At 27.0% G+C, this 26437-nt stretch overlaps 1 protein-coding gene across 4 annotated transcripts in view; it reads left to right on the top strand.

Annotated features, from left to right (window-relative positions):
- Nucleotides 1-26437, top strand: part of LOC135923898 (protein qui-1-like) — an 80886-nt gene that overhangs the window by 49046 nt on the left and 5403 nt on the right. For all 4 annotated transcript variants that reach the window (XM_065458897.1, XM_065458895.1, XM_065458894.1 and 1 more), the window contains 8 exons: nucleotides 857-1044; nucleotides 1374-1576; nucleotides 1977-2117; nucleotides 3130-3283; nucleotides 3480-3670; nucleotides 5995-6188; nucleotides 9751-9913; nucleotides 25477-25672. In XM_065458897.1, the coding sequence (XP_065314969.1) occupies nucleotides 857-1044; nucleotides 1374-1576; nucleotides 1977-2117; nucleotides 3130-3283; nucleotides 3480-3670; nucleotides 5995-6188; nucleotides 9751-9913; nucleotides 25477-25672 (1430 nt within the window). The remainder of the gene's footprint in view (nucleotides 1-856; nucleotides 1045-1373; nucleotides 1577-1976; nucleotides 2118-3129; nucleotides 3284-3479; nucleotides 3671-5994; nucleotides 6189-9750; nucleotides 9914-25476; nucleotides 25673-26437) is intronic.

Raw genomic sequence — 26437 nt, forward strand, 5'->3', positions numbered from 1 at the left:
GCATTATTGCGAAAGATTTCCGCGAAATCATTAGCACAATTTAAAACATTATAGTAAATACACGATTACGTTGAAAGCTCTAACTAAGAAGATCAGCTTAAGAATATTTCACAAAAATATTACAGGTCGGTTCGGACCGACTCATACTGATCTTTAGTTTTATCACCGGCCTTTTAATTAAATTTAAAATTATCAAGATCTATCGGAATCTTATCCTTAAAATCGACATCCATAGTATATGTGCACTTCACGAAAAAGGTTTTGCTGAAATAACATTTAACAAATTTATTTAGGTTGAATCTTAGCTCTTTTTAATTTTTCTCTTAGCCCTAGAGAGTTAACATCTGGGTAAAAAGCTCCCCACATTTTTTTAAAATCTATATAAAAATATATTGGGTAGATATTTCAGCCCGGTTCTTTATGAGTTCTCTTATAATAAACCAAAATGTATACAAAGTTTAATAGATATTTAGGCCTCTCGGTAATAAAAAAACACCCCACGTTAATCCTCAAGTTATATATTTTAATGAAGTCTAAATATAAATTTTACATGGAAAATACATGAAAACCTTCACATGTTAATTCCATGAAATCAGCATTTTGGCATGTAAATTTTTGAAAATGACTTAAATTGCTTAATTAATGGTCTGTACGAGATAAAACATTTTTAAAATTTTATTATAAAATCATACATTTCTAGAATAATATATAAATAAATGTATATAAACAACATTTGTGTAATTTCAGAAGATTTCCAACAAAGTTAAGATTGTATTATGACCCATGAAATAATAAATTCATATATATATTCTATTATACTTTTAAATATCAAATAAAATAAATATTTACAAATAAGGCCACACGATAAAGAAATAACCTGTCTGATATTGTCATTAGACGATAAACTTATATTTTCAGGATCTAATGATTGTAAAATATGCTGGAGTGCCGTGTCAAATTACGAAATTATAAGAACTATTAATGCTCATAGAGGACCCATTAGTGGCTTAGTTATCAACAGCTTTGGAGAGGTCTTGGCTTCGAGTAACAAAAAATAATAACTTTTTTTAAAAAACTTAAATGCATACATTTTCCTATATTCTTAAAAACCTGGATTAAGTCTATTATTAAAAAATGGCTAACAATTCTCACCTAAGCCTCTAGATTTCACTAAAAGAGGGCCAAATCTTTCTTGCACGTTTTGGCCAAATCTTGAAGATTAGGTATGTTAAACCATTTTATATTCCATGTTCACTACCTCTATAAGGCGATTATGAATAAGGCATGCACTAGTTATTTTGTTAAGGTTTATATGAAGAGATATTCCACAATATTCTAAATAAAATCACTTATAAAATTATATGTAAATCTAGGTTCGGAGGATAAAACCGTAAAAGTATGGTTGATCGAAACTGGCAATCTCCTCAACATTATCGAAGATATAACTTACCCGGTCAAAAAGATTATTTTATCTCACGATGATATATATTTAGGGATACTTTGCCAAGAATTTCACGTTCAGTTAAGAGCCTTAACTACTGGAACTTTCCTTTACCGTTTAGACCATAAAATTCCGGTTTCTGGATATTTTATCATTATTAAATATTTTTCTCAAAGCTTATTATAATATATATAAAATTGACCGGTTGTGTGAAAAAACATTTAATCTGATTTTTCTCATAAATTCTATTCTTTTTACCCCAATTAGATGTCATTTAAAAATGATGATATTGAATATACGATATAAAATGAATTTTAAGAAAGATACTTGCGAAAAGTGGAGAGAAGATTAATTAATTATATAACTTTTATTGAGGAAATTATTATCATTTTATTGAATCTATGTCAAATTTTTTTCTCGTTTTAAATAAATTTCCTCCCAAAAAAATATTGTAATATATGTAAATTATATAGTAAAAAATTTGTGCCATAAATAAAATGTGTTCATTTTTTTATATTTTTTTCTTTTATTTTAGATAACGGACATGTGTTTCACCATTGATACTCGTTTCTTAATCCTCGGGTGCAAGGATACCAAGATATATTTGTACAACGTTCACTCTCAGACTCTTAATTATGTCTTAACTGGTCATACGGCATCTATTAGGAATACACTAGTACATGATGGCTCTTTTATAAATAACTAGAAAAGTCTTAAAGAAATTAAATGATCTAGAGCTTTCGTAAAGAAATTTAAATGATCTAGAGCTAAATAATATTATACAATGAGCAAATTTTAAAAAAATTTAAATATATGTTAAGCTGTAGTATTTCAAGATTCGTAGCTTCCAAATTGAAAGGGACGGACTATAAAAGGCGCAGCAAAGTGTCCACGTCAGGTCTAGGGGGTTTGGGGAAAGGTTAGGATCGATGACGATTGTTACTACGTATCGAGGATGGGACCCGTTTGCGCCATTCGATTAGTCAAATCACTTAGAATCTAAATAAATAAATACACCAAAACGACTAATTATCATTACTCTTAATTTAACAACGTTGATATACCGCTTTTACCACTGTTGCAACCCCAAATATAATACTTTAATTTACCTTTTAAGTAAAATAATCATTAGGAACAAACCTAGGATGACGTTCGGTCCCCTTTGATACAAAAAAAGAAATAACTCTTAGATATAATAATTTAAAGGGAGCCAATCTTTGTTAAAGAGTATTTGGGTATAAGGGGCTAAAGTCAAATTTTGTTAAAAAGAAAGGGCACATCTTAAAACAAACATATTGAAATAATTATTAATTTTAATAAATTTCAGCCTTTATATATACAATTTTATATGGCTCACTCAATTACAATAATAAAAAAAATTTATTTTATTTTAAAAAAAGAAGGCTGATTTTTATTTATCCGGTATTTCATTCCATTATTTTTTAAAATATTATAGTACAATAAAAAATTTGTCAGCATTTTATTAATTTTACCAATTATATAAATAATTATATTTTTTCAGATTTTAATAGATTTATCAATAAATTTTTTCGGTATTTTAATTAAAAAGTTTATAATACTAACCACATGATTGTTTATAAAAACTCCTTACATTATTTCGTTCTCAATATAACTTAGTGTAAACATTTGAAGTAGAAAAATATATAATTAATTGCTTGTTTAAATAGGTCACAATGAATAACGATTTTATAGTATCTACTTCACAAGATGGTGTGTTTGTTTGGAATATTAAAAAACCCACGAAACACGACAACATTTTGACTCATAAAGGAATTATAAGCTGTATCAAAATTTCCAAGGATGGCTCTATGGCCATAACAGGTGAAATTCTTATTCGATTTAAAAGAGTATCATTTGAGTTTTAGAAGTTGTTGACCGTATATATAACTCACTCTATAAGCATTAAAAAAAAATAAAGTGTTCAGTTTTAGATATATTTAAAAGTGCACAGAATGTTCAAAGCCAATAAGGTTTGGATTAATTTATAAAATCAATTTATATGACTGATTTTTTTTAGGTTCTGAGGATGGTGGTGTCAAAGTATGGAATCTAGAGTTTAGCGAATTACAAGAAAAGTTACCCGACCACGCGAAATCTGTTACCTGCGTTAACTTTAGCCCTAATAGTACTTATATAGTATCCGGTTCAAGAGATACTACTATTAATATCAAACAATTGAACGAAGCCAGTTCATTTATAAGATTTACGGTTGCTTTATTTACAAATTAATTCAGATATTGTCTTTAAATGCTTACTCAAAAATAATTTATCCGGTTTCTTATCATTATACTTTATTTTGTTCGCTTTTTTTAAATTAATGGTCTCTTAACAATTTTTATATAAGCTGCTAAATAAATTTTCATTTTAAATTTTTTAAAATAATTTTCCAAAAATGATTTTTTTTTCGCATAACTTATATATTTATCAATCACCGATAATTATAATAATAAAACAAGCCGATTAAAAAGTCCGGGACAAAATCAGGCCTAAAAACTTAAAATTATATCAGGCCTGGCAAATTATGCAAGATGTTTTTTGGGCCAGCTGGGATTTTTTAATTTTTAACCTTTATATAATGCGAATTTATGTTACCCTCACAAAAAATTAATTACTGGACATGTTTAAAATAAAATTATTTTGGGCCGGGCCAAAATTTTGAAAATCTTTAAACACCAGTTCGAGCCTAGCTGTGATGATCATTAATTTAAAAATTATAAAAACATCTTGGTGCAAATTTATTTTGTTTTACAATATTTCTATCAGGGGTTCGAATCGAACTGAACCGAACCGCCAAACCGGAATGAACCGTTATGATTTTCTGAACCGTAACCTTAACCGAACCGTTATAAAGAAAATATAAAAAGAGCGAACCGAACCGTTATAAATATTTTGAACCGGTTTAAATAGGTTCAAAACGGTTTTAAAAAATAATTAATTTTAAATTATTAATCTAAATTTTAATTTTCCTTGGGGGAAGTTTATAAATTGGTGATTTCTTTTCAAATTAAATATTTTTATATTATCAACATTATATATCAATTAATATCAAGTTTATTGTTTTTTTCTTTAAATACTTATTTTATTAGAGATTAGGCTAATTATCTGTTAATTAGATAAGATATCTTAAAATCACACATATTATTCTTGGCTAAATTAACAAGTTTATATATATATATAAGTTATTAATAAGCTTTTATAATAATACTTGCTAATAATTTAGGAAAAAATTAAATAAATCTACTATTAATAACTAACATCTAATAGAAATCAAGTACTTTTTACATTCATTTTTATGAGGTTTATTTTTTATCTCATTATAAAAACTTGGATCATTGAATTTAAATGACAATAAATAAAATGGTCAGCAATATTTTAATGATATGATAATTTTTTATTTATAATCATATTGTTTTTTTAAATTCAGAATTCTAATATTCATTTAAGTCATTATAAATTATTTATTATTAAAATAATATTTTTAACATTTGAAGAAAGAGAGATCGCCAGAAAACATCTTTGTAAAACTTGGAACTTAATACAAAGTCTAAATAATCAGAGTATTGAAAATCTAAATACTATGCCTACGTGTTCGCATTTGAAAGATAATTTAGATGATGATTTTGAAGATTTATTAAAGTCGCATAAAAGTCTTAATAAGAATAATTCTCAGGGCATAGAAAATTATAATAAATGTATAGAAATAGAATATATAATTCGGTCATTTGATAATATAGAGAGATTAGAAAAAGATACTAATCTTTTGAATTTTTGGGGAAAATGTAAAGAATAGTATGCCAGAACTTTATAAGTTAGCTATAAATGTGCTAGCAGTTCCAGTTATGCAGGTATCCGTAGAAAGAGCATTTTCTAGCCTAAGTTTATACTCTCTGCGCAGGGAACTAAATTAAATCCTGAAATATTATAAAATATTTTAGTCATCCGTTCTAATTCTCTTTTTAAACATAAATAGTATACCTTTTATTATATTTATGTGTTATTTTATTCATCATTGTATTTACTCATGTTTGTTTTTATCTTATTTATTTATGAAATAAAATAAATTAATCTGTCTAATTTATATTTACTAAGTTTAATAAAAATATCTATTAGATTATCATGGTTAAATTAAATAAGGAATTATAAATTGAAAAGATTTTTCTCTAAAATTAATATATACATGGTTAATGATTAATTTTTTTTTAATCAAATTTATAAAAACCGAAACAAACCGAAATGAACCGTTATAAATTATAAACCGAACCGAACCGATATGAATTTTTTAAAAAAAACCGAAATGGAACAAAACCTTTATGAAATTTTACGCTAAAAACTGGAACAAACCGAACCGTTATGCTTAACGGTTCGAAACCCTGATTTCTATAATTCAAAATTTAGGATAATATTTTAAAAAATTATTCTTTCAAATTATATTGGAAAATATTTTTTTTAAGTAAAGTTATCGTTGAGATTAAAATGAGGGGGGGGGGGGGGGTGTTAATATAATAACCCATAAAACTTTTTTTCAAATATAGGGTCATACTAGCCCCATTACCAATGCGGTCTTCAGTCTAGATGAGAAATCTATAATATCATCGGAATTTAATGATATAGTTAAGGTTTGGCGAGTAGAGACCGGATTTACATTACTCAATTGCAGCGTTCCCTCTCGATTTATGATGGTAACTCCAAACAGCTTATTTGCTATATCTGGAAACAGAACTAATAGGTATATTTATATATAATATAATCAAATCAATTTATATTTGCGTTAATATGACAGTAGGTATTTTATAAACAATCAGGTGAAGGAGATTATAATTCCTTTCGAAGAATGAGAATAGTAAAAAATAGTGCGATCTTAACAGGTGCGTATCACCTCCTCCATCATAAATTTGTCTGTTCTCGTAAATATCATTTTAAGCTAATAAAAATTCCCCCCCCCCGCACACACTCTCCACCCCCTCTCCCTAAAAAATTTATACAATATACCATTATAAGGAAGAATTTGAAAGAAAAGTTAGTTAAGGTTAATAGCATTTTAAAATAACAACTATAATTCAAAATTTTTTTAAGAAGAATTTTAATTTTTTTTAAAAAAAGTGAATACCCAAAATTATTTTTGTAAAAATCTAATATACAGACCTAAAAATCTCCAGTAAAATTTATGGGGAAAAAATTTATCTAATAGTGCCCCCCCCCCTTAGCAAAATCGTGGATACGCCTATGGATTTTAATTATATTAACCTTTTTTTAGAATAAAATTTTATTAGGCCTTTTTGTTATATATTATTATGATTAGCTGATGATAAAAATATATATGAAACATTTTTGATCCTTGAGAGATTTTGCGAGGATTGCTGCATTTCAAAGTATAGAAAAACTTGTAGATATTTTTTTTACGGTATTACAAATGCTAGATTATATTTCTGCTTTCATGCATTTTCATAAAATAATTTTTAAATAGAAACGTTTTATGGAGGCAAAAATGCACAATTTAAGTCTTATTACAAGTTAAATGCATTCTTATTTAACATATTTTTAGATAAATATTTAAATTAAGTACCTAAAACTCAGCCTGGGGTTGGCCCTAAATTGTATATGTTTTAAAATGCAAGTGGGGTTTAAAAATAAATTTTAAACCTGGGCTAGGCCTAAAAAATTTATTTTCACAAAACCTTCAAATAAATTTAAAGTGCACCTATTAACTAGTTGTAAAATCATATGAATGTATCATTTAAATTTCCTTTGTTTCTTTTATTATTTCAATTTCCCTTTTAAACATTTAAACACATCCAAAATTATTTAGAAATGTAGAAATCTGGGTTGGGTGGTAAATAATTAAATGGGTCCTGCGACTTAAAAACGGAAATATTTTAAATCCGGACCGGGTTCAAAATTTGAATTTTACAAGTTTCTGATTAAGTGTTAATTACGTGATACCTGATATTAAGAGCCTAGCCCTATGCATTATATAGATAACGGAGTTATATATACAACAGAGCAACGCTTGGTTCTATCAGAAAAGTCTATCAAACTGTGAAAAAATGAGAAATAATTACGAGAAAGTCCATCCGCGTGTATTGGGCTAAGACTAGACGAGCTTGATATTTAAACTTTTACGGAAAGTAAGAAGATCGAATAAAGCCCGTACCCGATTAAGTAAAGGGTTAATTAGGGATGGGTTTGGATAGGTTAAGTTTATTTAATATTTTTTTTTTATGTTGTGGAAAAACTTGTAGAAATAAACTTGTAAAATAAACATATTTATAATTAAATATATGTTAGAAAAGATCAAACCAATTTAACTAATAATTATTTTTTTGTCTTTCTCTTAAGAAACACAGGATATATAAAGGCATGTTAATATGGGTTTCTTACCATGGTTAAAAAACTTTAGATTATCTATCGTAAATATACATGGGAGATAGACCGTATTGATGCAAATTAGTATATTGCGTACAAAATCAGGAAAAGTAATGTTCAGTTAAGTTGTTTTAGTATCATTGAGAAAAATAATAATACAAGATAATTTATTTTAATTTTATTTTATATTTTATTTTTTTGGACATAAATTGAATAAGTGCGGATTAAAAGTGTTTTATTTGGCTAATCTTAGTAAGGCATTCTTAACTATGCCAAATGTCATGTCAAATATAGATACAATATGTAATTAGCTAAAGTACCGAAAATATGTGGAGCGGATTATATAATCCAGCTAAGTTAAAATAATAACTATATTGGCGGACGACAAATGGAATAGATAGAGGATACGATACCAGTATAAGAAAGAAATTGGCTAATAAATTTAGGGAAAATATTGAATGTAGCGCTTGCAAGATGTATCAATTAAAATATTTATTAAATAATTTTAATATAAAAGCATACCTAGGTCAGATAAACCCAGGTGCGATTATGATATAAGAAAGGACTGCTAAGAAATTTAGGACAAATATTGAAGTAAAGCTGGCGAAATGTATCATTTAAAATATTTATTAAATAAGAATCGTGAAGATTCAAGAATATTTAAATTATAAGCATACCTAAGTCATATAGAACCAGACCCAATGCTAGGCCAAATAGAGATTAAAGGAGAAAATAATGATATTGGTACAAGCTTAGGTTATTACGTTTTAAATAGATTTTTTTATAGTTATTATGAAATATGATATTTATGCCATTTTACTCCATTTTTGATATTCTTTCTTTAAGTTATTTCAAAGCCTGCTTCAAAAATTTCAAAAGTTTTAAAACTTTTTTAGGTTAAACTAGGATATCGAATGATAAAGTTATGTAAATTTCCAAATATGTTTTTGCCATATTTTTATTTTTATTATTTTAAAAAAGGCTTATTATTTCATGTTTTCGGTAATGTTTTGTAAGTTTTTAAATTAAATTTTTTGATATTTTGGACAAGCTTTACAAATTTGTTTATAAATTTTACATTTTAGATTTAAATCTTTAACATTTTTTATGTGAATATGTATAACGAATTTAAGATTGACTCAATAAATGTTAATTATATCAACACTTATTTTGTAAAAAGAAGATAAAGAGCTATAATAGTATACCATACTTTAACCCACCTAACCGTAGAGTTTCTTCCCACCTAATCTCTCGAGGATTGAAAATAAAATTTGATTCCTGTATAAATAAAAATAATTTTAATAAACTATCTTTAATCAGGGCTTCGAACCTAACCGCGAACTCAGAACGAACCATTATAATTTTCTGAACCGTAACTCAACCGTTATAATGAAAATACAAAAAGAGCGAACCGAACTGTTATAAATATTTTAAACCGGCCCGGTTCATTACTGGTTTTTAAAAATAATTAGTTTTAAATTATTAACCTATTTGAAATTTAATTTTCCTTGAAGGCAAGTTAAATTTGCGATTTCTTTTCAAATTACAATTTTTTATACTTAAATCTCCATTATTTTATTGTTTTTACTTTATATATTCAATTCAATAGAGATTAGGCAGATTGCTAGTTAAATAGGTAAGAAATTATCTTCATGGTTAAATTAAATAAGGAATTATAAAAAATTTAATTAAAGATTTTTGATTTTTTTTTAAAATCAAATTTATAAAAACCGGAACGAACAGAAAGGAACCCTTATAAATTCTAAACCGAACCGAGCCAATATGAATTTCAAATAAACTGAAATGGAATATAAAATTTTACGACTAACTGCTATATTTAACGGTTCGAGGCCTTGATCTTTACTGGTTTGCGAGATATCATTTTTTAGCCTTTTTTTATTCTTCTTTTATTATTTAATTTTAAGTATGAAGATATGGAATGTTGAAGATGGATCGTTAGTTAATAGCATAACTCATGGTGCTGAAATTACATGTCTCTCTATAACACCAAATTCTCAGATCTGTGTCACGGGTTCTAAAGATGAATCCTTAAAAGTTTGGGAAGTTAGTACTGGGAAATTGACCCAGGTATTATATACACTTGAAAAAATAATATACCTATTTTTATTTGTCCGCTGTAGTATATATTTAGATCACATGGATTCATGTAATTCTTTATTGCAATCAAATAACCATTTATACAATTTTAAAAATGGAAATAAATTCACAAAAATTCCTTTTTTTTACCCAACCATTATAAATATCTAAAACAAGAATGATATATTTCACGATTCTTCAATAGTTTATTTTTCTCTCCTATTTACGAATTTGAATTGCATTAAGTATAGACTATAAAAAATTTACTGCAGTATAGCTTTTTTATATAATATATTACTTATAACAATTTTTAGTATATAAGAGGCAAATATGCAATAAAAATAAGTTGGGTCAATTTTTAATTTGGAAATTATGGTAACACCCCAAAAATTGAGATCTAATATCTCAAACTGCTCAACTTTTTATTATTGCCCAAAAAAAAATTTACAAAAACTTTAACTATCTTATGATATAAATTATGATAAGTATTATGCAGATTTATTTATTTGAAATTTAGTTTATAAAAAATATAACTTAGTGAACATTAAAGTATTTATGAATACAAGGAAGGATTGAATTTACATGGTTTTTATGCAATTATTGCCATATTAGCAAATGAGAAATTCTGAATTTTTTTATGGTGTTCTCATAATTTCTGGCAACAGGGTTAATATGTTTTAACATGTAAATATAATAATCAAATTAAAATAAAAATATACCTTTTATTAATATAGATCTTTATTCAACTAATATATTAAAATTGCTTCCATAACATAAAATTAAAAAAATATAAAAAATAAAAATATAAAAAATAAAAATATAAAAAATAAAAATATAAAAAATAAAAAGTTAAAAAATGAATAAATATTATTCAAAATATCCCAAATCATCATCATATCATTTTAAATCGCATGATAATAAAAATTATAATATTCAATAATATCTCGCATGATTATATAAAATGAATGAATGCTCTCCATTTCCACTTTATCCTTTCTTATTCGACATGCCATATATATCATCATACATAACATCTCCCCTCTTTATTTAGCCCTATCCTCCTCCCTTGATTCTTCTTCCTTTCCATCATCTCCTATTATCGTTTCCTTGTTTCTCTCCTCCTATTCTCTAAATATTGATTTATCTACAACCCAAATCCTTGATCACTAGTTTCCGGGTTTCAATACTTCCCTATCTAATGTACTCGTACATCAATGCTCTAATTCTTTCGCTCGCACTTCGAATACAATAATTCCATCTGTTCCACCATCACCATCTGTCTTGTCCTCCATCGTTATCATTTCCCTTATACACCATTTACTTCCATATCAATCATCCTTCTTTTTCGTCCTTTAACTTCTTTATTCCTTATTTCATCTCCATTCTCCTCTTTCCCCAAAAATTCATTTCTTCTATATATCTTAATCGTAAATAAATGTGATGTGTTTTAACTAGTTTATAATAGTTATTATGTCTTTGTTCTAGTGATATGTTTTTATATTACCATTTATATTTTTGTTTTCTTTGTTCAATTAGAAGTGATGTGTTTTTCTCATTATCATGTATATCTTTTTTTTCTTTGTTTACGTATACCAAGCTTGTTTTGATTTCATCCTCAAAACTGGTTTTAGCCAGTTTTCGAGATGGGCCTGGATTTATTAACATTCTTTTTTTTTTATTTAATTTATCTATATAAAGACCACGAAAAATGAAATTCATGATGGTGATTTTTTTTATGAATGATTTTATTAATTTCTTTTTTTGTAACTATTAAAATAAATTTGTTTTACCTTAATTAAACTACATTGTCCGCTGGATACCTTGACTAAAACTTTGCCCTAACACGGTCCCCAGGATTCCATCATCGACCATCCCGGACCCCCGAACACAGACAGTGTTCTCCCCACTCTGACGGTGGGACCCGTCGGTCAAAATTCAACAAAATGGGCATATGTTTGATTTATTGTGATCATTGTTATAATAAAAGAAATTTGCCTGAATAACAAATTAATATGTTTAAAATGTTTATGTGTGACATATAATATAATGTTGTGAATTTCTTTCTTTTTTTTGGTTGTTTTTTTATATCAACATGGAATGTTTATCTTGTGTGCATATGCATTATATTATTTATGTTTAAAAAAAAGACAGATCCATTTAGTTAATAAATAGTTAGAACAATTATAAATTAAAATTTCTAAGTTCATTACATAATTATCACTATTCACACTGAATTATTTAAAACTTAATGATAGAGAAAATATAGCATCATATTAAAAATAATAAAGAATATTTAATTTTACAATAGATAAAACATAACAAAATTCTAATTTTTATCGTTCGCCTCTCGACTAGTGTTGTTAATTTGCTTGGTCGTAAAATTTACGACCCTTTTATGTGCTCAGGCCGACCCGGGGTTCAGACCCGGGGTCGTGTCGTGTAACGATTTAATAAACAAGTTGATAATTAAATATTTTTTTATTGTAATAATAATAATCACTGATAGAGGGCGGGTCTAAGGTCTTGGGGGGTCAGGAATAATTTATCAAAACAAATATCGATATATGGGTAAAATATAATCTAAATACTTTAGATTAAAAGTATTCATTTTTTATCTTGATGGGTATGACTTGGTTTTGGAGGTGGATGGGAGGGGGGGGGGGGGGGGTTGTGAAAAATAATATTTTTTGATATGGAAATAAAAATATTTTTTTGTAATAATAATAATGATCACTCATACAGGGAGGGTATAGGTCTTGGGGGGTCAGATATATTTTTATTAACACAAAATATCGATATGGGTAGTGTTGTTTAATTGGTTGGTTGTGTAAATCCCAAACCCGAGGTTTGGGTCTAATAAAATCACTGCGATCTACATTAGCAATATTTATATAAGAAATAAGCCAGCATTAACTCGAACCCCATAAATAATGTTGTTTCAAATATTTTAATTAAAAATTATTTATCAATAATATCGAACTTAAATAGGAAAATCCTGCAAGCAACTCAGCTTATGACTAAAAAAATTTTAATCGGGGCCACTTACTTAGGGCTTGGAAATAATTAAAATGAATTATTATGTAGGTTTGCTTATAGATTATTTCTATACCATCCTGATTTTAGTTCAGAATTAGATACGAACTTTCTGACCGGATTTATTTAATTTCATCAACTAGAGTATGAATATTTAATAATATATTTAATTAAAATATAATTTTTATTTTCGGGTTTTTAATAATAAAATTAAGTATCTGTAGCTAATTTTTTTAATAAAATCCCCTATTTTCTTATGTGATAAAAAAAGTAAATTATATATTTCTACATGATTTTAAAATCTAAAATAAAGATGTGATTGATATTAACGAGTGGCTTAGCGTCTCTAGTTTCTATAAATATAATAAAATATTTTTATTTTACATAAAAAATTCAACATAAAATTGATTAATTTAGATCTTATTTCCGTCAACATTCTCGATGGAAACAGTTATAATTATAAATTTGATGAAAATTAATTTCCATTTTTTTAGATTTCGGAAGAAAAGGAAGTTTTTCAAAAAAATTTCAGAAGCACATTTGTTTTCAATTATAATTTTATTCGTATTCGTAAATATCATCATCATCGTCATCGCTTTTCTTATTATGTATAATATAATTATAATAACCATATTAAAACTGAAACAGAAAATAAAATATAAAAATGAAATCAGATAATTACTAATTACTAATTATCTATTAAATTAGTTTTTCAAACTTCAAAGATATGTATGATATAGATCGAATTTTCTTTTCGATATATCATATCGTATGTGAGTTAAAGAGGTTGTGAAATATATTAATCAAAAAACTAGTAATTGCCTCAATTATATATGAATCTTGTTTTGTTATTTGGTTTGAAGAACGCTTTGAAAAATAATTATTTAAGTTAAATTACAGAGTTTTTAAAAAATAACAATTAATAGTAAATTTTATTTTATTTTTGCAATAAAAATTTTTATATCTGAAGGGGTTTTATTTTTGAATCGTCAACATATTTTTTTAATATTAATAATATTAATAAACATTCATTGTTATTTTTTTGCGCATTCTGTTTATAAAAGTGCGATAATCTCTTAAGAATCTGTTTTTAGTGAATTTGGTGATATTGACTTGACAGTTAACATCGCCGTAAACGTAAACTGATTTCTGATAAATAAGTAAATTTTGGTATTTCTAATAAGAAATCTTCGATTTATTAATGTTAAATATTGTTTAAAATATTTATTCAAATTTCATAATATATTTGTTTATTATTTATTTATTATATATATAGATTAATGTTACTTATTACTATAAAAATATTTTATATACTTTTAGAATTGCAATAGAATTGAATATAAACTATAACTGATCATTATAATATTTTTAAATAAATGACATAAAAATTAGATATGATATCGATCGGTAATCGGTCGATATCAATTTAATATCGGGAATATCGGATCGGATAGGCCTCCAAAAAGTGATATCGGTACACACCTACTTAAAACCCAAATTTATTAGTTATACCTTTAAAACCCGTGGTGATCCTGGAAAGTTGACATCCCTTTAAAAATTATGACATATATAATATTGGGAATATAACTTTAATATAATAAAGAAAAACTTTTTATTGGCCATTTCATCACAAATTATGAATTTATATTTCTTTTTATTATTTATACATGCATGAATGACGTTGAATTTTTATATTGGTCCACATTTAATTCCAATATCAATATGTGTTAAAATAAAATTTTACTTTTTTATTTTTTTTCCGTCATGCACTCTTTTTGAATATTTACTGATATTTTTAATTTACCATAAAAATTTTTGATCAAAAGAAAGTCCCCAAAAATGGTAAGAAAATGATAATAAAAAAAGCTTTAATAATTTAGAATGAATAAGATAAGAATAAGATTTAATTTAAGATTAGAAAATGATTTTTTTTTTTACTTTTCATTTATCCGAGCCCCAGGTGTAATTCATAGGGGGGTCTGAACCCCGGGTCTGTGCTCGGGGTTCGTGCTCAGAGCTGGTTTGGTCGATTATTTAGACCCAAACCCCGGGTCTGGGTTTTACACAACCAACCAATTAACAACACTACTCTCGACCTCTATGTTATCTTTAGTGATCGATTTAATTTTATCACTCCTTTCTTATCAGCTTTGATATCTGCCATCCCTTATCGATAATTTTCACCGCTACCCCACATTTCTAAACTTTTAAATCCCTTCTTTATCCCTTACAAGTTCCACGTTAATCTTAAAACTATAGTTAATAAAATCATGTTCCAACAATGTTCTAATAAAAAAAAAATATTTAACCAGAATTAAATAAAATAATTTTTCCCCTTTACCTTAATTCTAAATGTAGGCTTTAGTGTACTATGACGTACCCCTAAAAAAATATTCAACCCGAATAAAATAAAATAATTTTCCCCCTTAACCTTAATTCTAAATCCAATGTAGGCTTGTTTGTACTATGACGTACGCCTATAAATAATTCTGGCTCAAAATGTAATAGAATTAAACTTATTGTCTTCTGATATAATCTTATTAACTCCTACAAGAATTTTTAGTTTCTTAATATCCTTATTCCATTAATTTTTTATTATAACTTTATAATCAAATGTCCTTTTATTTAATTTATATTATCAAATTTATATCAATTGACTTGAAATATAAATGTCCTTATTTTATTTAATATGTATTATCAAATTTATATCAATGGACTTCAAATATCTAAATATCCTTATTTTATCTAATATATTTATCAAATTTATATCAATTGACGATATTTAAATGTCCTTATTTTATCTATTATATATTATCAAATTTTATCAATAGACTCTAAATATTTAATTCAACTTAAATATAGTTTCAAATTAATTATTTAGCCTTATATTTTCATAATATCCCTTCTCCTTGTATCATTATTTACTCTTCTTCTTTCCTAAGTTAAATCTCCTCTAATTTTTTAATCTATCAATCTCCTATAATTCTAATGATATTTTCCTATAATTATTAATATCTCCATCCTATATTATATATAATATATATGTCGTAATTTTTAAAGGGATCATGACTATCCGGGATCTTCACGGGATTTAAAGGGATCCCTTTAAAATTTCAATTTTTTAAAAGATAAAGAACTATACGGTATTATCACGTTTGAACCGTGATAAAGAGGAATCTTATTTTTAAAAGCGTTTTACGCGCGTTTAGTTTTATTTTTTTTTAATTTTTTTGTTATTTATTAATTTCCAATGTTGTTTTATTGGCCTTATGAAATAGGTTATGTCTCACATAGGGTATCAATCGATAGCTAATCAAAAGATCTATTCAACTGGAGTTCAATCTCTCCCCCGTAATGGGCGAGTCTAGGTCTGGGAGGTAGGGCTGGGAACCAATAGTAAAAACCCAATATTAACAAAATATTGTATTGGTATTGGTATTGGGTCTAAAATATTGGTATTGGTTTAAACAATATTTTCTATTTCTTGTATTGGTATTGCTATTGGTATTGGTTTATATTGGTAACTATTGGTTTATATTGGTATTGGTTTAAATTCAAATTACTAATTAAAAGAATAGATATAGTGATTATAACACCCTTAATTTCTAATTTTAAATAAACATGGGAAAAAAAATCATGATATCATAAAATCAGGGCTAAGAACCAACTCTCAAAATTTTACTGAATTCAAATTCTTTTTTTAAACTAGGAATTTATTAGGTGATGTGAATATAAAAAATTTTGATTTAATCATGTATTTTTTGTATCAACAATAATAAACGTATTGATTTTGAACCATTTTATTTATCACAAAGAACATAGCAAAATAAGTAAACTAAAAATGTAACATAACTGTCTATTTTACAAAATATAATGCAAAAGAATGATATAATTTTAATATAAGAAGAGGAAATAATTTTATGTATTTAAGAAGAATCTTGCATGCGCATCCAACTTTTTAGGCACAGGCAAGCTTGTATAGTATGCTCATCTAGTGAACAATGTTGGTCTGTTATAACATACCGTCCTTCTGAAAAAGCCCTTTCAGAGCTAGATGAGGTGGCCGGAATTGCTAGATAATCTTTGGCAATTTTTGATAATACTGGATATCTATTTTTATTTAATTTCCACCAATCTAATGGATTTGTATCATTGGAAATTGTGGCTTCATCTATGTATTTACTTATTTCTAAGTTGTTATTATTATGAGGTTTCACCTGATAAATTTTGTCATAAAAGGATAATTTTTTGTTATTTTGTGCTTCATTTGTAAGTTCCGCTGAATTGTTATTATTTATTTTATAAATATTGTATTCATTGGTAAGATATCCAATAAGAGTTTCCATATTATTATGCTTTAATAAATGACTTGATAGTTTAAATCTTGGGTCAATCATTGTTGAAATAATAAAGAGGTGTTTATTATAATTATAGTATTTATTAAGTTTTGTTAAGGCAGCTAAAGAAGCTGTCTTTAAAATAGCATTAGGATTATTATTATAACTCTCCACATGCTCAAAAATACTGGAATATAAAGGAATAATTGTTGAAATTGTTAGAGTATTAGCACATGAGGCCATCTCTGTAGCAAAATTAAATGGTTCCAGAAATTCTCGGTATATTTCTATATTATTCCAGGCTAAGGCACTAATATAATTTTCTTGATTGGTATGTTGTAAATGATTGGTATATGTTGTCAAATAGGGTTTGAGCAATATTGCTTTTTCAAGCATTTGGTATGTTGAATTCCAACGTGTTGGTATATCCAAAATTGGGTGAGGAAATTTTAAGTGTGGATTTTTTTCAAGATATATTTTTCGAGTTTATTAAATTTAGATATAGAAAGTTTAAAAAATTTTTAAAAATTTCTTATTTTTTTAAAGTTGTATTTAAGGGTTCCAATGCAGCCATTACAGCCAAATGTATAATATGGCAAAAGCATTTGCACAAATCAAAATTATCTTTTTGTTTTAAAATTTTTAGAAATGCTAAATTATTAATTGCATTGTCTAATGTAATGCAAAAAAAATCAATCTCAAATTTTACTTTTAATACAGAATTAAAAATATTAATAGAATTATGTGCTGATTTAAAAGGAATAAAATTTATTTGGAGAGGACCAAATGTCCATTGTTAAGGAAAATTTAGATGTAATGTTAGAAAGTACAGATTTTAAATTGATAAAAGAACTATGATAATGTTTCATAATTTCTATTTTTAGTGTTTTTCTAGAAACTAATGTTAGTGAAGGGTTACAATATGCTATTAAATTTTTAAAAGTGATATCCTCAACAATTGAAAAGGCTAAATTATTTTGAATGAAAAAGTTTATAATTAAATTATTTAAATTAGCTTTATTATTTATATTATTAAGTAAAAATGATTTTATTGTCTTAATTTTTTTACTGCCAATATTTATTTGCTCACATTTCTTATATAATGTTGGGTGGATGGATTTAAGATGTGTCCATAATCCTGAGGTTCCAAAATTGGGAAGTGATATTTTTTTAAAATTTATTACATATTGCCTTTTTTTATTATCACAAGTAGTATAAAATTCCCAGATTTTTGCTGAATTTCGTCTTTTATTAGATATTGATAATTTTTCTTGTTCCTTATCGCTATTATTATTAGTACCAACAACATCTATATTTATTAACTCTATTTGGTCTTCATTTATTATAATATCCTAAATAAATAGATAAAATTGATAGATATCATGTAAAAAATTTACTTCCATAATAAAAATAAACTATAATTATAAATAACAGAAATATTGATATAACAGAAATATTGATATCACAGTAGTATTTGGAAGAAATAACAGAAGTAATCACTTTTTGCAATGAAAGTAAAAAAAATACCATGATATAATTATCCACGATAAACCCAAATAATTATGTTATTTTTAATATTGGTATTGGTATTGGTTAAAATTGTATTTAAACAATATATCAAAACCAATATATTTAGGTAATTGGTATTGGTTGTAAAAGCAATACCAATATTTAATATTGGTATTGTAAACCAATATTATATTGGTATTGGTCCCACCCCTACTGGGAGGTCAGGAATATTTTTATAAACATAAAATATCGATATGGGTATCAAAGGAAAGCTAATTTAAATATCTTTTGACAGAAAGCATTCATTCTTGGTCTTGATGTGTTATGACTTAGTCTGGGGGGTAGATAGAGAGGGGGGGTTAAAAAATAAGTTTTTTTGATATGGGTATCAAAAAAAGGATAATTAAAATATCTTTTGACTCTAAACATTCATTCTTGGTCTTGTTGGGTAAGACTTGATCGGGGGGGGGGGGAAGGGGGTAAAAAATAAGTTTTTTTGATATGGGTATCAAATAAAAGGTAATTAAAATATTTTTTTATTGTAATAATAATAATCAGTTTAAGCGGGTGGGTCTAGGTCTTGGGGGGTCAGGAATATTTTTATAAACATAAAAATCGATATGGGTATCAAATAAAAGCTAATTTAAATTTCTTTTGCCTGAAAGCATTTATTCTTGGCCTTGATGGGTGTGACTTGGTCTGGGGGTGGATGAAGGGGGGCGGGGTAAAAAATATGTTTTTTTATATGGGTATCAAATAAAAGCTAATTTAAATTTCTTTTGACTGAAAGCATTCATTCTTGGTCTTGATGAGTATGACTTGGTCTGGGGGGTGGATGAAGAGAGGGGGGAGGTAAAAAATAAGTTTTTTGATGTGGTATCAAATAAGAGGTAATTAAGATATCTTTTTATTGTAATAATAATAATCACTTTAAGCGGGCGGATCTAGGTTTTGGGGGGTCAGGTATATTTTTATCAACATAAAATATCGATATAGGTATCAAATAAAAGCTAATTTAAATTTCTTTTAATGCATTCATTTTTGGTCTTGATGGGTATGACTTGGTCTGGTGGGTGGGTGGAGGGGTTTGATTATATTGATTTTATTTCTCTAAGCGGGTGTATTAAAATGTTATGAATATTATTATTCTTATAGAATTACACATCTTTAGAAGCAAATCATCCTTATTATTATATTTTTCTTCAAACCATATAATCAACACATATTTTATTTTGATAATTGAAATTTAAATATAATTTTGAACAGTTATTTATTATTACAAGTAATATTTAAATGACATTTTGTGGAACAATTAATCCCATTTTTAAAACATTGGCATCTCTTATTGTTGCAACTTTTTTGGCAATTGCAAATTGATTTACAATTACCATAAGAAGATGCACTTCTTGATGCTGTTATTATGGAAATAGTCTTATCAGGAATGGTTAAATTGGAAAATTTTATTGATTTATGAACACTTGTTTTTAAAAATGGTGAATCAATTTTTCCCAATTGAGTTCCAACCCATAGTTTATCGCCCTCCATTTGGATAATTTTGGCCTCAATATTTTTGGGGCATATATTAGATCTATCATTTTTATTTATTGGGATCAGTACGTGATACCTAATGGATAATTTTATTTTTTTAATTTTATTTTTGTAAGCATTGTGTTGCTTATTCCTATCCAATAAATATGCAATAAAGGAAGGCAATCTTGCTAAAATATTTTTTATAGTATTCCCAATTGAATTAGTTGTATTTTTATCTTGCCATGCAATTGTGTTTCCTATTTTATATTTCGTTTTGTCCGAAAGAATATATTGAATATTATAATATGATTTGTATGAATTTTTCCTTTTTATTTTTTGTGCAATAACTATACCTTCAGGAGTATTACTACTATTCTGGTTATAAAGAAGAAATAAAGTATTTGTAGAAGCACGTGCACTACTTAAGAAGTAATTCAATAAACATTTACCTGTATGATTTTTATCATTGTGATGTTTCTTAAATATTTCATCCAATTCGGATAATATAATAATTGGCTTGTTTTTTTTCGAGCACATTATAATATTATTTTTTAAATAAAAAAGTCCTTTAATTTTAGATTTTAGTTTGGCATCTATTCCAGGAATATATAAAAAAGAAATTTGAAATTAAGTAAAAAAAAATATTCTAAATCTTCACTTCCCCCCCCCCCTTTATAATTTTTTTATCTTTTCCTTTTTTTGATGATAAAAAAATTTTTTCTTGGAAACATATTTTTAGAAAATATTCCAAAATTGAAAGAATATGTTTGTTAGTATTTTTATCATTAATCATTTCCTTAAAAAATAACAGACATCCTCCCATATATAATTTTTATATTAAATAAAATGGAAATGACATTTAATAATATTATTAAAAATTTTAAAAATATTTTAAAATAGAGAAGGAGAAAGAGGAAGATAAGAAAAAAGGAAGCATGTGTTGTTAAAAGCTACTTTAAAAATAGCGCACCTATTTTACAAAAAAAGAAGCGCGCTATCGCATGGCCAGTTGAAATATATCATGTTTAGACTGGGGCAGAAAATCAACTTTTATATAAACTCATCTAGCTCAAAAACTATCATAGATGCTCCAATTTTATTTTAGAGATTAAGGATTGAGCTACACATTTACATTAAATTTATTTGATATATTACCGTTATGTTTTTTCATGTTGAAGCTACTAGTCTTGTTTGATGATAAAACCTTCTATCACATCTTACGGCAAAAATTTATACCCTGTGTTAATTTTTTTATCGAGAATTAATAATTTTAAATTGGAAAAATAATCTAAAAGATGTTTGAAGATGCAAAGCATTCATAGCATTTTTTGGGACTATATCAACCATAGTTAATCTTTTATACCATAGTTGGCATTCAGCTAATAAGGTATCATAAGATAATTTAACATCTTCATGATAAAAATTTCTATCACCATCTGAAAAAGGTTGGGAAGGTTTTTGTGGAAGTTATATCTGCAGATTGGTAAGTGCTGCCGGATGAATTAAAAACCGTTCATTTATTTGGGTTATAAATGTATCTAAGAGAGGGATAAAGACATTTATTTTATAATACTTTTCTACTTACCCTATATTAATGTTTGGACGATGAGTTTGTCTTGCTGCAAATCGAGGGAGACAAATATTAAACTCGTATAGCTCTGCCTTTGATGCAACAATATATAAAATATGAAATTCTTCATCAACAATAGCCCTAATTTCCTTGAGTTCTAAAAAAATGCTCTCCGCTACTCTCATCGTCTCAATCAAGTCAATGTCATGTTTTTTAAAAGTATTACATAAAATATTTGTATAATTTGGTATAAGGATTTAATCCAATAATTTGCTTGCTTCTGAGGAAATATCTCTTTCAGGCCATTGTGATATTTCAGTAAGAGCATTAATAATCGTTTCTTCTTACTCCATAAAAGCTGTTACTGCTTGATGGCGAGGACTCCATCTCGTTGGACAAGCTTTTTGCAATTTCTTTCTCATTGTTGGACAAAGAGTTTCAGAAATAATTCTGTTTAAAATATTATGTTGCTTGGGGTTTTCCATTAATGCAGAATCCCCTAATGCTTTAAATTTTACAAGACCACAAAAATTATCTTCATTATCTTTATTATTGAAATTCAAGCTTATTGAATCCAAATGGCTACGTAATGCTACCTGCAATCCACAATATAGAATGGCCTCTACTTAGTTTGATCTTACATCTATTTTCTTTTGCTATTTTATTTCTATTTTTGTCAGTATGTGATAAAATGGGAATCATATCCCCACTTTGAATTAATTTGAAGAAATCATCAGTTCACAGCTTTTGTGATAATTTGTTTTTTGATGAGTGTCAAAGATTTCTCCAGCATCTTTGTACTTGTTAAATGAAGTCTTAGCAAGACTGTTAAGCATAACTAAATTTCTTCCAGCACATCTTGGGTCAAACAAGATACATATCTTGCAGTAAGCTCCATTGTCTCGGATAGAGTATGCTAGCCATAACCATTTAGTAAAATAGCTGTTTTGTAATTTTAACTTTCGATTAGCACATATAATTTGTGGATATTAGGGTTGGAATATATATCTATTATTAAATAAAATATTTATCATAGGTATCTTTTATGCCTTTTTAAGAAGTATATGTCTTTCTTCTAGGCTAATTATAAAATGTTATAAAAGTAATTGTACTTTTTTGCTTTTTTGTAAGATTTAGGATCAATGTTTAAAAAATTTCTTATGTCCATAATTATTATTTGACTAGAAATTTGAAAATGATGGGTAAATATTACGCCATTAGAAATTTGAAAATAATAGATGAATTTACGCCAAGGAAAGCTTGAAATCGAAATTAATTGATAAAATAACTTAGTAAATGAATGTGATTAATTAAATATATATTTAAAAAGAAAGAGATAGGAATAAATATTATAAAATATAAACAAAAATATTTTTGAAAAATATATCCGGCATCTGCATTTTTGGCTTTGGGGGGGGGGGGGAGATTTGTCCCCTTGCCCCCCCCGCTGCTTACGCGCCTGCATCAAGACCAAGAATGAATATTTTCAGTCAAAATAAATTTAAATTAGCTTTTATTTGATATCCATATCGATATTTTATGTTTATAAAAATATTCCTTACCCCCCCCCCAAGACCAAGACCCACCTGCTTTAAGTGATTATTATTATTACAATAAAAAAATATTTTAATTACCTTTTATTTGATACCCATATCAAAAAAACTTATTTATTTTACTCCCCCCTCCCTCTTCATCCACCTCCCAGGCCAAGTCATACCCATCAAGACCAGAATGAAGGCTTTCAGTCAAAAGATATTTAAATTAGCTTTTATTTGATACTCATATCAAAAAACTTATTTTTTACCCCCCCCCCCTTCACCCACCCCCCAGAACAAGTCATACCCGTCAAGACCAAGAATGAATGCTTTCAGTCAAAAGATATTTAAATTAGCTTTTATTTGATACTCTTATCAAAAAAACTTATTTTTTACCCCCCCCCTTCACCCACCCCCCAGAACAAGTCATACCCGTCAAGACCAAGAATGAATGCTTTCAGTCAAAAGATATTTAAATTAGCTTTTATTTGATACCCATATCGATATTTTATGTTGATAAAAATATTCTTGACCCCACAAGACCTAGACCCTCCCACTGATTATTATTATTATTACAATAAAAAGACTTTTTAATTACCTCTTATTTGATACCCATATCAAAAAAACTTATTTTTTTACCCCCTCCCCCCCATTCCCTCTTCATTCCCCCCCCCCCAGACAAAGTCATACCCATCACGCCCAAGACTTTCAGTCATAAGAAATTTAAATTAGCTTTTATTTAACACCCATATCGATTTTTATGTTTATAAAAATATTCCTGACCCCCCCCCCCAAAACCTAGACCCACCCGCTTTTAGTGATTATTATAATTACAATAAAAAAAATATTTTAATTACCTTTTATTTGATACCCATATCAAAAAAACTTATTTTTTTACCCCCCCCCCTCTTCATCCACCCCCCAGACCAAGTCATACCCATCAAGACGAAGAATGACTGCTTTCAGTCATAAGAAATTTAAATTAGCTTTTATTTGACACCCATATCGATTTTTATTGTTATAAAAATATTCCTGACCCCCCCCAAGACCTAAACCCACCCGCTTAAAGTGATTATTATTATTACAATAAAAAAATATTTTAATTACCTTTTATTTGATACCCATATCAAAAAAACTATATTTTTACCCCCCCCCCTCTTTATCCACCCCCCCCCCCAGACCAAGTCATGCCCATCGAGACCAAGAATGAATGCTTAGAGTCAAAAGATATTTAAATTACCTTTTTTTGATACCCATATCAAAAAAACTATTTTTTAACCCCACCCCCCTCTATCCGCCCCCCCCAAGACCAAGTCATAACCCATCAAGACCAAAAATGAGTGCATAAATAACAATAAAATTAAAAAGAAATAAAACGAAACGCGCGTAAAACGCTTTTTAAAATAAGATTCCTCTTTATCACAGTAAAACGTGATAATACCTAATTATCATTCCTTAACTTAAAACCCTAATTTTTTAGTTATCCCTTTAAAACCCGTGAAGATCCCGGATAGTCATGATCCCTTTAAAAATTACGACATATATATTTATAAAAAAAATGTTAAAAAATGAATAAATGTTATTCAAAATATCCCAAATCATCATCATATTATTTTAAATCGCATGATAATAAAAACATAATATTCAATAATATCTCGCATAACTATAAAAAATGAATGATCGACACTCATATATATCATCATACATAACAAGGGTATATTTTTTAATTAGAAGTACACTGGTGGCTAATTTTATCGCAATTACAGCTATTAAATATAATTTTCTTACATGTTATTACAAATAAAAAGGTTGATCATAAAATACTAAAACATGTATTTTATCAATTTTATTCGACCTTTGCTATCTAATATACATTAAATTCTCTCCCACTTATAAATAAAATGGTGATTCAAATATAATTTAACGCTACTAATATTAGTGTTATTATAGAAGAGTAGTACGCATTATTGATAGGCACATTATTTTAATCTCATAGTTTAATATTAATCTTTTGTTTTTCTTGTTAAAAAACAACTTAAGGTATTGGTTGGACACGAGGATGCCGTCACTTGTGTAACTACTAGTCATAACAATCAAAAAGTTATCACAGGTGGAAAAGATAATACCGTTATTATGTGGAATATCGACACTGGTAGCACCTTGCAAACTTACGACGATCATACGCTCGATGTTACTTGTGTGGCTATAACTCAAGATAGTTCGATTATCATATCAAGTATATATTTATGGATAAGAATGTAGTATAGAGGTCAGCAATAGGCGGGCGGGACAAAAAAATTTAAACAGAGGGCGGGCGAGCGGGTTAATAATTTATAAATAATGGGCGGGTGGTTTATTTTTTAAAGAATCAACCGGTACTCGCCCATAAAAATTAAAATCTTTTTCATTTGTTTTATTTGGTAATATGATTTTTATACATTTATAATTATACAATGTGTTATATATATTATATATTGACCTGTGCGCCGGCCGGCTGTTGACCGGCTGCCGACTTTTTTGTTAAGCCGAAAACGCGATTTTCATATCGGCGTTTCATATTTTTATATTTAATTTTTTTTATGCCAATATCAGGATTTTGATGATTTCTTATTTCTACATATTTTAAAATCATAAATATATTAACGTCATTTTAGAATTCAATTAATCAAATATCTAAAATTTCAAACCTTAATTTTACATATTTTTAAATTGGATGCATCTACATTTAATAAATCTAAATAATTTTATTATTATAACAGTAAATAATAAAAATAAAAATCATTTGTGTGGAAGTTTTTTGGTTTTACACTTAAAAAGAGATACTAAAACAATTTTCATAAATTCTAACAAATTTTACTGTAAATGATGCTTATAAAAGGCTATTGTAGACGATGATAATTTAAATAAGCTTTCACGGTATATTTTTTTTTAATTTTATTTTCCATATTAAGCCAAAATAAATATATGTTTAGTATTAAAAACTTTTCAATCAACATTAGCA

The sequence above is a fragment of the Gordionus sp. m RMFG-2023 genome, chromosome 2 (genome assembly GCF_954871325.1).
Source record: "Gordionus sp. m RMFG-2023 chromosome 2, tfGorSpeb1-WG-v2, whole genome shotgun sequence".
Taxonomy (NCBI): domain Eukaryota; kingdom Metazoa; phylum Nematomorpha; class Gordioida; order Chordodea; family Parachordodidae; genus Gordionus; species Gordionus sp. m RMFG-2023.